The sequence below is a fragment of the Rhopalosiphum padi genome, chromosome 1 (genome assembly GCF_020882245.1).
Source record: "Rhopalosiphum padi isolate XX-2018 chromosome 1, ASM2088224v1, whole genome shotgun sequence".
In the NCBI taxonomy this organism is placed as follows: Eukaryota; Metazoa; Arthropoda; class Insecta; order Hemiptera; family Aphididae; genus Rhopalosiphum; species Rhopalosiphum padi.
The window spans coordinates 17,358,070-17,376,555 of NC_083597.1; the positions used below are offsets into that span (position 1 = coordinate 17,358,070).

The 18,486-nt window shown below is 32.2% G+C and overlaps 2 protein-coding genes across 2 annotated transcripts in view; one reads left to right on the plus strand and one right to left on the minus strand.

The window, feature by feature from the left end:
- The window catches only part of LOC132920369 (uncharacterized), a 202,870-nt gene that overhangs the window by 135,143 nt on the left and 49,241 nt on the right, over window positions 1-18,486 (minus strand). Inside the window, 1 exon segment of the mRNA XM_060982710.1 lies at window positions 12,449-12,524. The gene's annotated coding sequence lies outside the window, so the exon portion shown is untranslated.
- On the plus strand, window positions 1,939-17,669 carry LOC132920374 (facilitated trehalose transporter Tret1-like). Its single transcript, XM_060982723.1, has 2 exons — window positions 1,939-2,485; window positions 15,158-17,669. The coding sequence occupies exons 1-2, from the start codon at window positions 2,428-2,430 to the stop codon at window positions 16,540-16,542; spliced, it is 1,443 nt and encodes a 480-aa protein (XP_060838706.1). The 5' UTR covers window positions 1,939-2,427; the 3' UTR covers window positions 16,543-17,669.

An 18,486-nucleotide genomic window follows, 5' to 3' on the forward strand; every position in this document is an offset into this window, starting at 1 on the left:
GTAATTAGTAATATTAGTAATCATCGTTTTATTTTGTACAGTGATATTTATAGTAACATTTTGAACGAAATTCTCAGAATTAAAAAACTGTATTTTTATGATTTTTGTAAAATTATATTTCAGCGACAATAATAAGTATTATTAATTTATTGCACCTTATACATAATGCTTCACAAAAAAATTAACTCAGAAAATCTTGTGGGGAGAAAATATTATTGCGTTATTTAATATATTATTCACAAACTGTTATTTAATTGTTATAACAATATGTATTAATAATATTATAAATATAATATATGTACATATTTATTCAATTTTTTTCATTTATAAGTTAGAAAAAAAATTCTTATTTAAATCTTGTACTGATGTAATAGGTATTAAAGTATACGTATCCTTTATATTTTTTAGGTATCCCTCATCCTCACTTTTCATATCACAAATAAAATAAATGTATTATTAATAGAATAATGTTAATTGAAAAGTTGTTTTATTTTTGTTATTTTCAATTATTTATAACCTAAACTGTTTCTCTTTGAAACCTATTTGAATCGGTTCTTTCAAAGTGACTCTTTTCTCAATGGTGATGCTGTTGTTACAGTCTTTTCTTCAGTCAATCGTAAATATAATTTTTATTTGTCACCGCTTTCACGAGAATACACTTTACAAGCGTTCACGTTAATTTAGGGATAGCTTGAAAGAGTAAAAGAAAATAATATGTAAAATTTTAATTAAACTATGATGCATTTTAAGAAAAATTGTTATTATATTTTCTCGCTATTCACCCAATAATATATTAACATAATACAAAATCCGTGAACTCCCGATGATGCTGCCTGGTGGATAATTACACGTGCACATGGTACACCTTTGCAACGTTATTATCGAGTTTATAGTGTATACGTATCGACGTATCGTGCTGTAGTATTTATGCGGATGAGCTCTGGTCGTTGGGTGGGACCTTTGAGATTATCATACAGGTGTGTCCGATGTTTCGGTTCCATGTTTGAGTTCCGGTGTTGCGTATTCTTCGAAGGCCCGATTAATAAAATTAAATAGATAGACAATTGTGCACAATTTATATTACACGCAGTACAAAGTAGCTCGTACATTAATTATACAGATGCCTACCGTTAAATATAAGAACAAACTAAATGACTACAGTTTTTGATCAAAACGTATATATACCTACTGGTGTTATATAGAGTTAGAAATTATGGTAAGATTATATCAAAATGTACGATCTTAGTCTGCAAATAGATACTTGTCACAGAATGTACAGTTCTCAATTCAAAGACTCATCACAAACGAATTTCAAAATTAAACAATAAAAGTGTTTATCCAATAGCCGTGCACGGGCAATAACGTATAAAAAACAAAACCCGAACCCGTCGTCGGTTTCGAAAATCAAGTCGATAAATCGGTATTATTGTCCAAAATGGTTTTCAACTTTTCGTCGGTCATGTACCTACACGATCTCTGTACCCTAAAAGTCCAAAGTCGCGAATGACATAATAATTTATGTGCTCGTACCGACTTCACAGCTCCGTCGACCGGTTCTGCCTGCTCTCGCGAGTATAAATCTCGTGTCATATATAAATGCGTATCGCACGAGTATCTATTATTTGGCCTAACGCGCGCTGTTCCGAGTGATAAACGTCACGAAAAATAAAAATCATTGCCGCCACCGCTGCCGTCTGACCGCGCCCATCATCGACTCCACCGCGGCCGACGACATAATAATAATAATATTATAATACGTATAACAATACGTGTAACCGTATAGCCGTCACCCCGCCGCGACCGATATCAATACGCGTAACGACGTGCCATTACAATAAAACATAATAATATACATATACGACGACGCGATATAATTACTATATAATATTATAATATACCACCCGTGTAGTGCACACACGCGCGCAATATCGTGACACTGTATTACATTATATAGGCATTGTCGTCGGCCGTGTGCACATCGGCACATCGCTCTGTAATACGCGTCTATACAGCGTCGTATCGCGGTCACGCGCACACACACGCACACGCCATACACACACCAACTCGCGATCGAGCGCGCTCGGTCGTCTATATACACGTGAGACAGGCGCGTCGGGCGACAATCGCTTTTCAGTCCGTCTTCGGGCAGTGTCGCGCGTCCGTCCGTCCCTATTCTTCTGTATAATATAATATATTATAATATCCATCCGCGCCGCCGCCGACTCCGACTGTCCGCGTCCGCAGCACAGCGAATCGCGTCGATCTCCCGTCGTTGGACTACCGTTGCGACCGAACCCGTAAGCATTGGCGTCGTCCCGAACATGTGACGCGGCCGCCGCCGACGCGGACGGTGCCGCACCATCGCCGCCGGCCCGGACGTGCCGCCGAGCACCGCAGCCGCAGCAGTCCTCGCCCCGGCTGGCCGCTATGATCGGCGGGTTCTTCAACAAGCCCGTCGGCCGGCAGTACGTGGCAGCGTTCGTCGGTAAGTATATATGCGCCGGACGTGTGGATGACCGGTTAACAGCGGCGTGGCGATGCGATTCTATAGAATATAACTGAACCCATCGCCCGTCTCGTAGATTATCGTCCGTTCCGGACGGCTGTTACGGTTATGTTATAACGACATTATTATCGGACGTGAATGAAAATCGCTGGGAAATTGCGAGTAGCGTTGAGTAAAGACTCGGTGGCGGCGGCAGAAGTGCGAGTCCGCCTTAACATTTAAATACATTTAGATGGAATTCATTCGACGTTGTGCGGTTTTACAGTAAATCACAATCGGTCGTTTAAAATTATCACACGATTCGCGAGAAAACAAAAATATTGTAACATTATATTATTGTTTTATTAAAAATGGTATGCTCACTGCGTATGTTTATTGTTTAAAAAAAAAAATACAATATTTATTGTAAAATCAAAATATTTTGATTATATTTTATTAGAGATATAACACAATTAACGGTGTGCTTAATATTGGTAGTTGTTATGTATATATATATCAAGTAAAAATCTAGTCCTCCGCAACCTGATCCACCTGGTGCAAAAGTCCTGGCGCCGTCACTGTGCGAAGTGCATTCGTTGTATTGCTATTTACTAAACGTAACACTATTGTGCGACGAGTACACATCAATTCATTCTCAATCATAACGTATGCGATAAAGGTATATTAATTTAATTCAATGTAAAAATCGCTCGCGTGTTATTATTTTAGTCCGTCCGATGCGTCGTCTAAGTGCGTATAATATTATGCACGACGCTACTGTGGAGGCGTACCTGCATTAATATTATATTGTGTTATGTCGGCGATAATATTGTACATTTCGCGCAGTCGCAGCCGCGTCTAACGTGGTTAGCGCGAGCCGAATATCTGTTTTCCGGTTTCCGGTTTCTCGCCTCTAAAGTCTCCACGAATAGACAATAGTCGCTGTCAATATTCGAAGTAGCCGTTTCGATTTCCGCTGCTAATTGAAGTACATCGGTCGCCGCGATATCACACGCGATCCCGTTTATTACAACGACCTATATATCGCGTTTATTTACATCGATTTGTTTTTTCTCTACCTATCTCTGCGGTTGTATCAAATTCATGAATTTCTTTTTCACTACACACAGGTCATGAAAAACCAACCACGTCCCCTCCACTTCTCCTTTTAACCAACCTCGCCTGTCAAGCACCCAATATTATCACTGTAACGTGAACAAGTAAAATTTGGTTGTATCAATTTCGTAAAAACGTAATGGGGTAAATCATAATATATTAGTCTTATATTATGCATTAGGTGGTATAGGTACCTACAGACATCGAGTAGGTACCTACATGATTCAGGCGTTACTCGACTGTACACGTACACTAATAACTAATGAAACTTTGCGCATAATTAAATAACCCATTTAGATTTAGCGCAAAGTTCGTATATGTGGATTTAATTCAAAAGTCGTCACTTAAATCACACGTGACACATATTATTATTATAATGCACGAACATCGCGTACAGCGGATACCTCCGACACGAGGGAGGAACTTTAATAAAATACGAACACTATGTCTACTGCTACGAATACAGTATTATAATATATAATACGAATATCTTAGGAGAGACTTACGATTTTCGGTGATGTCTTTCAAGTCACATGATTTCGTATCAGGATATTTTAACGTACCTATCTACACATAATACATATATACACGAGTTATATGGTTTTCATTTCGCGTTTTCGAATTAATTATTTGTAGCATCTATCATAATCATATTATTATTATTTTAATCTTTTTATCGTAATTATTTATAATCTTAATGATGGTAATTTTTAAAAATTTATTTTCGAGGAGCGTAATAATTGCAAGAAAATAATTAATATTTGTGTAACATGTTATATACGTCTTCATTTTACATAAAATACAATTTGAACTGTCGATTTAAAAGATAAACGATAAATATATATAAAGGATTAATAATTATACAACAACAACGAGATTAAAAGCTAATGTACGTTATGTTTTAATTTTAACCGTAGTAATTCTTATTTGATATAAAATATTTTTCATCTTGTTAAAATAATTCCTAAGGGTTAGTCGATTTTTCGAGTATGGATAACGCTCATTCACAATATTGTTGCAACTTCCTAGACTTATATTTTATTTATGAAACATATAATTGTTGACAACAACACTTCAAGCGTTCGCAATAATTTATCTTCAATTTATCATAATTGAAACTAGCACTTTTTAACTTCATGATTTCTTTTCTTCAATCGCTATTATTATTGTATTACGTTTATGCCGCATATTATATGTTATTATGCCGATTTATTCATTATATTTTATTATTTTAATTTGTTTGATGTTGTCTGTACATATAGACCATACTGATTGGTTAGTTACATTAGGAAATATGCATAAATAAATTCTTAATATTTAATACGGATTTACATATCTGTACTATGTATTATTGTAAAACTATGTCTACCTGACTAATTCTTCTAACGCCTAATTGAATTATTTATTTGAATGTATAATATAAATTTGTAATTTAGAGAATTTAAGTTTATTATATTTCTTGTTCTAAAGCTAAGATACAACGTGTTTGAAATAATAATCAGAAAGCATGAAAAAATAATACTATTTTCAAAGTTTTGGTCTAGTTATTGTTAAAAATAAAATTATTGGGCATATTACTATAGAATTATGATTGTATAATAGTTAAATATTATTTAACTTTCTTTTACTTTAGATAAAAGCATATAAGACTATTATAATTTGTGAAGATTATTTTTAAAACAAAATTACAAATGATAATACTAATACAATTAAAATACAAATATAACGTTATAACAACAACTGATTCGTAAATGAATCGATGATCAAGTTATTAAATTTAAATTCTAAGAATTAAAAAATTTAATTTAAGTAATAAAAATCAATTCCTATCTAACCTTGAACAATAGCTATTACAACGACCCAATCAGTAGAGTTAAATGTCCCGATATTTAAATAGTAGTAAAACATTTTTTATATTTTAATTACTTTATAATTTATAGAATTGTATATTTGTATAACGGACCAAGTGAAAAATTTAATAATACGATATTACATTGATCAAAGGTATACCTAACAAGAAATTACAGGTTTAATTGAAAATATATTTTCATAAATTCGATCACTGTGAATAACTTTATTGTAACAGTATTATCCCCCTTCCCCCTCAAAAAATACATTTAATCAAATTAACTTAAATTAACCTATATTTTTAATGATATTTTTGAAAGATTTTAAATTTTAATTAGTGACTTATATGTGATATAATATAATATTTTAAAATGTTTCAAAACTTAACGTATGTGGATATATAAACATAAAAATGTTATACGACACCCAAACCCCCTCATAATTATGCCACTGGTTGTTTTTGTTACTGTGAAAGGCTGCAGCATTTATTATTTAAACGTATCACCATAGAACACCTGTTAGGATAACTTTATAATTCTCAAGGTGATTGCTTGAAAGGCTACTAATAATTAATAGATGTTGGACAGTTTTGCCCGGTCTCAGTTTTTAATGTTGTAGTAATATTAGAACAGTGCTTATTATTAATTAAGATAATAATTGTATTCAATTAAATTCGATTTTAAACCATTGCGTGAGTATAAAATACTAAAAGAGATATAACACATGTTAACGTTTTTGTATTGTACGATTATGTGCCAAAAATGTATTTCGTGTATTGTGTCTAATATCTAAGTACATTATGTATATCGTTTGGACATTTTAATGATTTTTAATTAGAGTAAAAATCATTTAGCTAGCTAATGTTAATCTCCATGGTGGATTTTTTCTTGTTGATTTTAATTTTACAACATTTTGCCGACTAATGTTATCCAATTAAAATATGATAAATTTTGAATAGTAGGCAGTAGGTAATGTAACTGACTTGATATATTTAGATTCTGTTAATTTTCATGATTGACAAACGTTTATCAGAATATATTATAGTGCTATATTTTAGGAGTGCAAATTTATTTCTACGAGAATAATATTAATAAGCTGCAGACGGTGCATATACTACTTTCACCTCAATTTTTAATTAATAGATAAATTGTGCTTATTTTGAAAAAACACTTAATCTGTAAATTAGTCAATATGTTTTATTTAGTAATTTCTTTTTTATTAATGTTATTGTATAAACAAAACTCTAAATATTAAGAAATCAAATATATAATTTAAAATATACATAAAAAAATGGTATTGGTTATAAAAACTATCGAATTTTAGTAACAGCAAGATAACATCGATAATAATGATATGGCCGACTTACATCCTCAAAATGGGTCACAAGTTATTGGTTGAATTTACTACCTGTAAAATATACCTTTTTGGGGGACACAAGTAGTATGTAGGAAATGCTAATATTTTTCTCATACATACCTCTACTGAATTTTATAGCATATCTATTGCGTTTTTCAATGACAAAAACGAAGGTTTAAATTCGAATACGAAGCAAGTTTAGTGTTTGGGGTTGGGGATCTTAATGCGTCATATTAAAAGTTGACTACATCTCTGGCATGGTACATTGAACGTTATTCAAATAGCGTTTGATATAATATAATGATGTGAGTAATAATAGAATAGAGTACTTATAGTGAATAAAAATGAACTTATACCGTACTCAAATACTAAACTCTAGAAAATTTAATTTATAGTATATTATTATACATATTAATAGTATAGGTACATTTAAACTTAAATAGCGTAGGTAGTACTGTAGCCTGCAGGAGGTACTATCGAATGTATTTTATGCGTGGGGTGTTTCGTGTTTAAAAGTACTATTTATATGAAATACTATTAATACTTTTTAATAATTATTCGGTACACTCAGAGTATAATATATGGTGGACCTACTTGATACCAAGGATCTGGTTTGCGATTTACGGGACCATGTACATATATAATAATTTAGACACCTATTATAAATAAAAGCTACTCCCTTCAAAATATAACTAAAATTAAAAATACATCGATCCGTGATTACTAGCAGATACTGTGTCGGTACAGAACACAGAACCGGTTGATAAGAAAATGTCTATTTTATGATAATAATATAACGTTCAGAATATTTTAATATTATTGATGAATTAGGCCCCGATAGGTATACGCATATATAGTGTATACGCTGATCGTGTATAAAATAATATGCGTGTAATTTACAGTCGACGTCGAGAAAGACTATACCTTTTGTTAAAATATATAATAAATACGCAATAACTAGCAGGCACGCGTTTATACTCGGTGAAAAATAAACGCCAGTTTCGCTCGTATACACCTCGTCTACAGCCGTACGGATTCGCCAAATTCCGTAATATAATAATATTATATGCGACCCAGAAGTGAATATCAAAAGCTATAGCGCGTGTCGTAAATCAAATTTTTTTTCTAATCTCTCTCCCACTCCACGGGCGCTCATATTCTCCCTCACACACCCTCTCTCACTCACGCACACTTCCAAATCCCTTTTACGTCCCGGGTCGTGAAAAACATCGGCTGGCCCGGTCGTATAATATACATACCCTCGCGAGAGTGTAGTGTATGTGCGACAGTCGTGCGCGTATATATATATATATATATAGGGAAATTCCATTAACCCGTTACAAGTTAATGGCTAGTGCGGTCACAAAAGCATCCCTTCGTTTTCTAAACTGTTCGGAACACATGGCGCCTCCGTATATTTATATGTATGGCGGAAAAACGCTTATTTAAACACACGCGCTGTCAAATGATCATTTGCACTCTCTTTGCAGGACGGCATCGCGTCGTCGTCCGAAACTCTTATCACGTTTATTCTCACATGTCGGTTTCATGACGATTATTTTTTCGCCTTTGCACATCGAATGTATGTGTGTAGTATACACAGAGGGGTTAGGGGCCCGCAAAAGTTTATGCTGTTTTTCTGACCCTCACTCATTTTTTTTTCTAATAGCTTTATTCAGGTTTCGACTGCGCATACAAATTCAGTAAAAACGAACGGTCGGCTTTACAAAAGTGAAAAATGTGGGTCATGAATTTTTCCATTAGGAAATCGTTACATTCTATACGCTACTTATATATATATATATACACACGTTTATATATAGGTATATTAGGTATATTATAATATAATATATATATATATATATATAAATAAATATTTGTATACACCGAGTGAGTGGTTTTTCGTACCGGGGCACAGCGGTTTTCGTAACACCGGATGTGAAAAATGGGCTAAATAATCAAAAAGTTCCCGAAAAGTTAATATTGCTTGGTTTCAGTCTCACAGGTAAATCCGACAAACCCCCCGTCGACTCGTAAATCTTCTACTGCACGACTTCTGAAGCGAAAAAAGCGTTATGTTTTCTTTTTGCTATTCACGAGGCAATTGTTCTTTATGTAAAAACACCAAACGATAATAATTGTCAACAAGTTTTTGTACACGCTGACCTTTTTTTTATATTTAATCATCGAGTGTCATAATATCATTAATAATTTAATAGTTAATGCGATATCGTAATAATTTTAAATATCATGTAAACAATTAAAACGTATATTTAAAAATATTTAAATCCACGTAAAGACTAAATAATAACTAAATTATAAATATAACTGTACATTGTTCACACATATATTTGGTAATATGATTAAATTAATTAGTTCTAAAATACAAGTACCTAAAAAAGATCTTCTATGTAAGATTTTACTGAGTTATAAATTAATGAATTTTTTTTATTTTCACTTCAAAATTGCGAACAGTTTCATATTGTTAAATTTATTTAAGAATCTACCTATACATAATTTTTATTGATGATTAATTGATTTTTCTTATAGAAATTTCCGTAGGCACACATCACCACTTGAAAAGTTATCAAAATACGCCACAAATGTAATTTAATGTGTAAAAACGTTATATTATAGGTACTAGGAACCTACATTATATATCATTTACATTTTTATTAACTTTTTATATTTATTACTTTTTATACAAATGCCATTTAAGGTCATAAATATTAAACTATTGTTTTAGTTGTATAATTAATTTCAATGTTTTAATTATTACAAAAACATAAATCTTTTTTATTCTTCCTTTGATATTTGAAATTTAAAACATTCCTATTATGATGTAATACGTTCAAATCATCTATAAATACATAATAATATATTTTTTTTGGTTATGTTCAGTTATGGATAGGTGTTTTGAAAATGTTAAAAGACATAAACACAGTAACTTGCATAATATTAATAATAAAATTCATCATTATAACAATCTTACTAATCTTAGACATTATTTCATGATTACATTTTCATTACATATTTGTAATTGTAGTAAACCTTTAGACTTTAAGACCAATTGTTGTTATTGATGATATTATGTTCTCATAATGAAGTGACATTTATATAATCTTTAATCGAATAAACGAGTTTAATGTCAAACATTTTTAATTCCCTTTATTAATTTTTATATTACCATATACAAAGTATCTAGCTCACGAATTTTAGAGAAAGAACATTATTCGACTGACAACCATACAACAGCACTGCTATACGAATTGTTCAACAGGAAAACTTTTACTTAACTTTTAAACTTTTGTGCACAATTTCGTCCTTGTAATTATAAGTACATTAAATTTCTCGTGTATATGAATTCTGTCTCAATGATGTATATCATAAACGTAAAAAGGTTTGGGTTTTACATCTATTCCATCAGATTCACTTTCATAAAGATTCCACGAACTGTCGCACCCATCTAACTTTTTGGTTATTCAATATCACAGAGGGAACGTAAATTGTATTTATTATGTGAAATTAATCTATTATGTTCATGTTAAGTTTACAGAAATATGATAACGAATACGACTGCAGGTTACTTTCATGAATAAAACAAAAGCTAAATAACTGCAAAATATAGTTGTTCTAGATAACACTTTCCCTAACACTAAAAAGAAACCTGTAAGAAGGAAACTTTTAAAACTTTTCAATTTAACTAAAATCTTATACCTTATTTAAAAGAAATTTTATATTTTATTTTTATATCATTATCATCATCATTTATTGCATATATAAATCGTGAGTAAGACAAAATAAATATATATAACATTTAAAAATTTAAGTACTCTAACATTAAGAGGATTGTCGCCAATAGGAGATTGTACAACTTAAGTCTATAGAATGTATAATATACAAATAAAAAATAAAAATGCTAAACTTTAAAAAAAATAAAAGCACTCTTTTTGTCAAAAAAAATATCAAATCAAAACTATTTTATTAGTTTGTTTACACAATGTTTAAATTTTATATGAATAATAATGTTATTCAATTTTATTTATATTTTTATATTTATCTATTTTTTGACTGGTTTATAAAATAATAAAGTACGATTTATTGTAGGTACTTAACTACATTTAGCTAGGTTTTCTCTCTAAATAAAATTATTGTTTTTATGCTCGAAATACAAGTTTTGTAGTCCAATTGTCCAAGACAGTGAAAATATACTTTATTTTTAAAAAAGTACATAAATATTATGTTAACGTTACCTCTATCATTATCCTTGTATACAATTTTCATATTAATTTTAATTAACATAGTATTCGTATAAGTTTTATGTTTGAATAAAATATTTTATTTAAAACCCTACGAGAAATTTACCTATATTTTATACGGTTATACCTTAGAAAAAGTTAGGTTAGGTTATTAATTCAAATTACTCATTTATTCTATACTGCATACCTATCTACTTAGGTAGTAATATAGCATAATAATGAAATATAATTTCATATATTATTTAAACATTGTTTTACTTTCATTTTGCATAGATTTTAATCATTATAAAACCTACCTATCAATTGTTATTATAATAACTGCTGTATCGTTAAATGAAAATTGAAATGTTATTCTTTACTTCAGACTCTCAGAGTTCAGATCTCGTTAATGCATTTTCAATTTTATGATTTATTAATTTTGTATTCCCTTGTGATGCAAATTTGGGCTCATTATTTTAAACCACAAAACAGTTAAACAAATCCATTAGCGTGAAATTATAGGAATAATAATTTTATTTTTTATTGTGTAAGTGCAGTAACTGTTATAGAATACGGCTTGATTTATTCTTCTTTTAATTAATTAGATACATATTTAATTTATATTATACTACGGATGTAAAATATTCGATAATATAAAATATATATATATTAACAAAATATGTACATATTTTTTTATATATTTATATTAGTTATTCGTTGTTTTATTTATTATTAAAATTTAATTATAGTTACCAACTAATTAATCTATTTCTACTTAGGATAAAAAATTTAAATATTTGTTACAGGATGTTATATTTCAATAATTAATTAATATGTTTAAACGCTATCAATCATAAAATGTATTCAAAATAATTAAATTTTTTCATCGATTTAGTATAATATAATATATACATATTTGTTTATAATAACTATGTAGGTAAGTATAAATAATTAATGATATACTTTTTAGTTGAGTAACTCTAATGGCTGTCCACAAAAAAAATTTTAATCTGTAATTTTTTGTAACAGCATTTTTTGTTTAGTTCAAATTTTTAAAATATTTATGATTTCAAACTTTTATCATATAATATACACTTATTAGGTACTAGCGTTAATAAATATACAGCATAATTGTAGTTAACTAGTTTAATGTCAATTATATAGAGGACAGACACCTCGAAAAAATGTTTGTTTTTTTTTAATAATATTAGCTTCTTTATATTTTACTTTTTAGTTCTTTCTTGTCTTTTCTTTACAATTACTAAGAATTTAAAAAAAAAATGGCTTAAATTAGTTAAATTATTTAAAAACATTCAATTTTGTTACACATTATTCAATAATTGAGTCAAATAGTTTTATATAATTTTATAATTTATTATATCATTTAAAAACATATATATCTTACCAATAAATTATTCAATAACTGCTTTATGCTGAAGACTTGGTGTGCAAATTTTTGGATTTTAAGTCTTCTACGTCATCTGTAATTGAAAATATGGTATACAAATAAATAATATAATTAAATTTATTGAAATTATTATATTCATTATAATGTATAATATGATGATAGTAATAATAAATCAAACATAAATTATTCAATTATAAATGTATAAAAAACCATGCTACACCTCATTATTAATTTAAGAAAACTTAAAAATTTCAAAAATCAGAATTTGAGTTAATTATTCAGAACCATTTTTTTTTTATGCAATGTAAAAAAGTGTTCTATAGCGATACAGATTTTTTTTAATAAGAACCACTGTTTTTATTGTAATTTATGAGGGAGATAATTCTTTTTAAGAATATATTGTATTTATACATAAATCAGAACTTAAATAAATACTAAATAAACTAGTGTAAATAAACTTCAAGTTTAACTATTAAGGATAATAGGTTTAGAAAATATGAGGTTTTAATGATATAAAAATTATAATAATTATTAATTTGTTGAAAAATTTATTAAAGTTTGAAAATTAGTAATTATTAGACCTAATATTACAATTAGATCTACTTTATATTTGACGTAAGACCATTATTAACTATTAAAGACCATTATTATCTTCATTACTTGGTAGATACATTTTAATAATTAAGCATGAAATAAACTGATCGTTAAAATGTTGAAAAAAAAGAGTATCCTTAACAATATCAAATTCAAAATTTGAATAAATGCATTATTAAAGAATAAAATGGGTGAACATATTTAGTGAATCGCCAAATGTATAGTGTATAATAATATATAAGTATATTGGGTATATTTTTCAGTAAAAACTAATAAATGTTCGACAGTGCATTAATCTATTTGTGTTTTTATGTATTTGACATTTGTAGGAATTTAAAGCTTAAATTGTAAACATTAAAATTATATGTGGGATATAGTACATTTGTTTACGATATAAAAATAATATTTCAGTAGAACGTACATCTCACATTCGATTATGTTGGTTAACTTGGTGGTTATAATATATGGAGTTATTAGACCACTCATAAATGTTTGTGTATTATCTTTTATTGAAACGCACGCGGTTTTTTTCTTGTTGATACATCAGAGAAGATGCGGATCAGACATCAAAGGAAATGAGATCTATGTATAGCTCAAACAGGTAGAAATAGTGCTCTTTACTTCAGAATCCTCCAAAGCTTTACGAAAAGTTGGCTATTATATTATTTTCTTGCTGCTTTGTCGAACCGCGGCCTAAGCGAATAAAGTTGAAGTGCGGTCGTATAATAAAATATGTATAATATAAAATCACCAATCTCGCAGTTCTTTGATGTTGTTGTGTATATTACTGAATTGAGCTGACGACGTTGTACGAAAGCTGTTCGTCATATATTATATATCTCATATAATGTACTTACAGATGTATCTAATACTTATTATTGAATATCATTTATGTATTTAATATTTAAGCTTGTAAAAAATATCCTTAAAAATATATAGGTTACCATTGAAACAATCTTGGCGGAACACAATAATTTAATATAATTAAATATTAGAATAGAAAAAGTCAATTATTTTATTTTGATCTGTACTCTGTAGTAAAAATTATCTATGAGAAATCCATTTTATCTAGCTAGTTATTAGCATATTAGGACACCCGTACGATACGTCCGTATTGATATGATCAGATAATATTACCGGAGAATATTCTCATCCTCAATAGGTAAATCCAAGTAATTCTTGGTTTTTTTTTTAAATGTACCTGTAGCTGTAATAATAACAACATTTATATTTCTGAAAAATCTATATATTCGTACATAAAAAAAAATTGATATTATTTAGGCTAAATATTTAAATGTAAGAAATCTCGAAAATTCTCAGATATAATGTTTATTATAATTTATTTATTGCGATTTTACTTCACAAGACTATTTACTTTACTATTTATAGTGTTATATTCGAAAAGTCGTTATTAGTTATTATTACCTGAGTTGTGAAGTTATAATGATGTTGATTTTAATACATTTTATTCTGGATTTAAAATGAGTGATATACAAAATGTATTTAAGATATTAATACTTTAAATATTCAGTTAGTGTACCTAACTATATACATACAACATGCATAATATAACTGTTAACATATTTTTATTTTACTTGTGGTATAAATGATAGACTTGACCACATTTTCATTCCTATAAATATATACAATTAATATTTTAAATTAGAAAAGTTGCTTTGCAAAAATTATTTTAAAAATATTATTGTATTTTTTTAATAGTTAACTACTTGTTTTCGTCCTTGCACAGTTTTAATATTGTATGCATACGGTTTATTAACTATTTACACTAAAGTGTGATAGATTTACATTAGTGATAATTCCGTAACGCACGGTTGTGAAATTATTTTGAATGCGTCTTTCATACAATGTATTTATTGTATTACGTTCTAATATAAGAACACAAGTTTAAGTGTATCACATAATCTCCTACATTTTGAAAAATTTCTAGTGAATATTTCACTGTTTTCGAGTACTTAAGTAGGTACATGCGCATATCGTCGCAGTTTAGCGTGGGCAGAATTTACAAGTCCAATCTGATTTTCGTGCTCCTTTCAAAGTTAATATTTCATAATATGTTATTATATAATAATCGAAGTGGGTTTATTTTTCTAGCGTCGCTGTCGGTGATGATGGCGGGCACGTCGTTGGGTTGGCCGTCGCCGGTGCTGGCCAAGCTGTCTAACGGCGGGCTGACGATGGCCGCCACCAACGAACAACAGTCGTGGATGATCGCCATGCTGGAGCTGGGCAACCTTCTGTCGCCGATACCGTTCGGGCTGCTCGTGGACATTGTGGGCCGGAAACCGTGTCTGTTGCTCACCGGGCCCCTATACATCGTCAGCTGGTTGATGGTGCTGTGGAGCAACACGATCGGCGTGCTGTACTGGGTGCGGCTGTTGCAGGGCGCGTGCATCGGCATCATAACCACGGTGGCGCCAATCTACATCGGCGAGATAGCCGGCGACGGGATCCGCGGCGCGCTCAGCACGTTCTTCAACGGCATGCTCAACGCCGGCATACTGTACGTATACTGCGTCGGGCCACTCGTGTCGTACGACGCCCTCACATACTATTCGCTGCTGGTGCCGTGCGCGTTTCTGGGCACGTGCCTGTGGATACCCGAGTCGCCGTATTACTATGTGCTCCGGGACGACGACAAAAAGGCGCACGAGTCGGTGGCGTGGCTGCACGGCGACGCGGAATCGGACGTGGTGGTCCGCGAGCTGATGCGCATCAAGGCCGAGGCCCGAGACGACCTCCGGGACAAGGGGTCGGTGCGCGACCTGTTCGGGTCCCGGTGCAGCCGCAAGGCGTTCCTGATCGTTCAAATCGTGGCCGCGGCCGACGTGCTGTCCGGCATGACCACCGTGCTGGCGTACGCGTCTTCCACGTTCGCGCACGCTGACACAGACAAGACGCTGTCCCCGGACCAGTTCACCATGCTGCTTGGCGTGCTGATATTCTGCACCACGTTCGTCACCGGCTACCTGGTGGACAAGCTGGGCCGCCGGCCGCTGCTGCTGTTCTCGTGTTTCGGGTGCGGCGCGTTCGAGCTGGTCACCGGGCTGTACTACTACAAGCGGTGGGTCGGGTTCGAGTCGCTGGGCGCCTGGATACCGTTCACGGCCATCGGATCGTTCGCCGTCATCTACAGCATAGGGCTCGGGCCGCTGTTGCCCACGCTCCAGGGCGAAATGTTCCCGTCCAACGTCCGCGGCCTGGCCAGTGCCATCACGTCCGTCACGCTCACCGTCATATCGTTCGTCGGCCTCAAGATGTACCAGGTCATCACCGACCAGTGGGGCATACACGTCAACTACTTCATATACGGCACCGGGTGCCTGGTCTCGTTCCTGTTGATCTACCGATTCCTGCCCGAGACCAAGGGCAAGACGTTCGCGCAGATCCAGAACGAGATCATGAAGACCATCGACGACCGGCCGTCCCGCGGCAAGAACCGCCGCAAACCTGTCAACGCCAACACGACGGACGTCTAGATGCGCTTGGCGACGCGTATTATCGCGCGCGGTCGCAGCAGTATTGCCGATAAAATAATAATTAATATTATGAAGGGGTTGATGATATTATTGTATCATAATATTGTTTTCGTGTTTTTTTTTTCTATTCATCATTCTCTTTACACTTTATTTCTGTATAGTATTAAACTATTTATACGTTTATATATTATTTATATATATATATATATGGTTAGATACGACGGCGTAGGTATAGTATAAATATATTATTATAAAATATACATATAGTGATGACGACGACGACCGAGCCATTCCGCATGTAGGTAATTCGGTTGTACATAATATATATTATGTGTATGCGTACGTTACACATCAAACGACCCCAGACGATCGTCGGCCAGTGGTACGACTGGTGGGTATGTGTGGAGGGCGAAGAGGATTGAGATTTTACGGAGCTGACGTGATGTCGGTTTTCCTTTTTGACGTTTCGAACTCGTATCTTCCACCGTAGCGGTAGTGATCAATAAGACACGTCGCCGTCGCATTACAATGGGACCGAAAAGGGGCCGAAGGGCGCGTATACGGCACTGCCATACTTTTCGTTCGCGTTTGATTGACAGTTATCCTCTACTGTATACACGCGATCACACGCACATCCACGAGCACACACTCCCGCAACAATATTATACACGCATAATAATAATACATATATATGCGTATAAACGTACGTATATCTGAGTCCCGAAGAGGGATAAAGTTGCGGAAATTGCGTTAAGCTTCGTTTTGCTCCAAAAACAACGTGCACCGGAGACCCTAATCAATCATAAATGATTTTAGTGACATGTTCGGTGAAGGAGACTGAAGCTGTTCCGCCCGCCGCCCAAAAACCGATCGAAAACAATTTCCATACGTCAAAACCGCCCGAACAATGTTAATTTATGTATATTTTTATACACCGAATGTTAAAATAAAATATTACCAAACATCACTGTACCGTAACATAATATTATTATTATTATATTATATTATTATGTACATTTATGTATAACATATTGTAGTAGTTACTTTCTTATTGTATGTCTGTATATATATATATCCTATTATGTCACAAGATAAATAAATAAAAACATATATAAATAATAACTAACCGAAGTCACGTTTTATTTCGCATATTGTTATGATACTTATTGCACTACCTACTGTAAATTTATGTACCTACTACACTGCTATAGTAATGTACATGGAAATGAGAAGAGGGGAGGTACGTGAAAATTATTTCAACAAACAGGACTATAGGTACAGGAGAAATTAATGCAGTTATAATTATCACCAACAAAGTGTTTAATATAGTCATGTCTTGCAATACGACAGTCGCCTATACCGTTTACCTACTGCAGTTTTGATTAAATATTAAAACATTTTGGTATGCGTGGATTACAAACTTTCACAAGACTCGAAACAAAAGTTTCAAAAATAAGGTTTATGTATTTGTGATTATGAATTAATACTTATTTCATAAAATAAACACATGACAGTTAACTAAACATCATTGAATAATAATAGCAGGCATCATAATATATTAAAACGTTTTCGCGAGCAAATAAACGATAAACTAACTTTTAATTTATTTAATTTCAGTAGTTCCTATAGGTACATAATATTATACAGACGACGCGTTTTACGCAAACATATATTTCACCGGGTCCTGTTTAATACATTAATACCATAACGTTTATAATGATTACGAAAAAATGTTTTTATCAAGACGTCGGTCGGGAGGATAATTATACTGTGGCATTTATAACGAAATAAAAAAAACCACCGTCGGTCGCCACATTTAATATCGCGCAATTTTTCGTCACCCGTTCTCGATCTGGTCCCGCGTGGTATTACAATGGAATCATTAAAGCATTTATAAAACACTTCTTGACGGAAAACGTTTTCGGCCGTCGGGCGTGTCACGCC

Bases quoted from the DNA above. Each gene is read 5' to 3' on its own strand.
- LOC132920374 (XM_060982723.1), top strand. From the start codon at position 2,428: ATGATCGGCGGGTTCTTCAACAAGCCCGTCGGCCGGCAGTACGTGGCA. The intron at 2,486-15,157 runs GTAAGTATATAT...TTATTTTTCTAG, and splicing joins GTACGTGGCAGCGTTCGTCG to CGTCGCTGTCGGTGATGATG.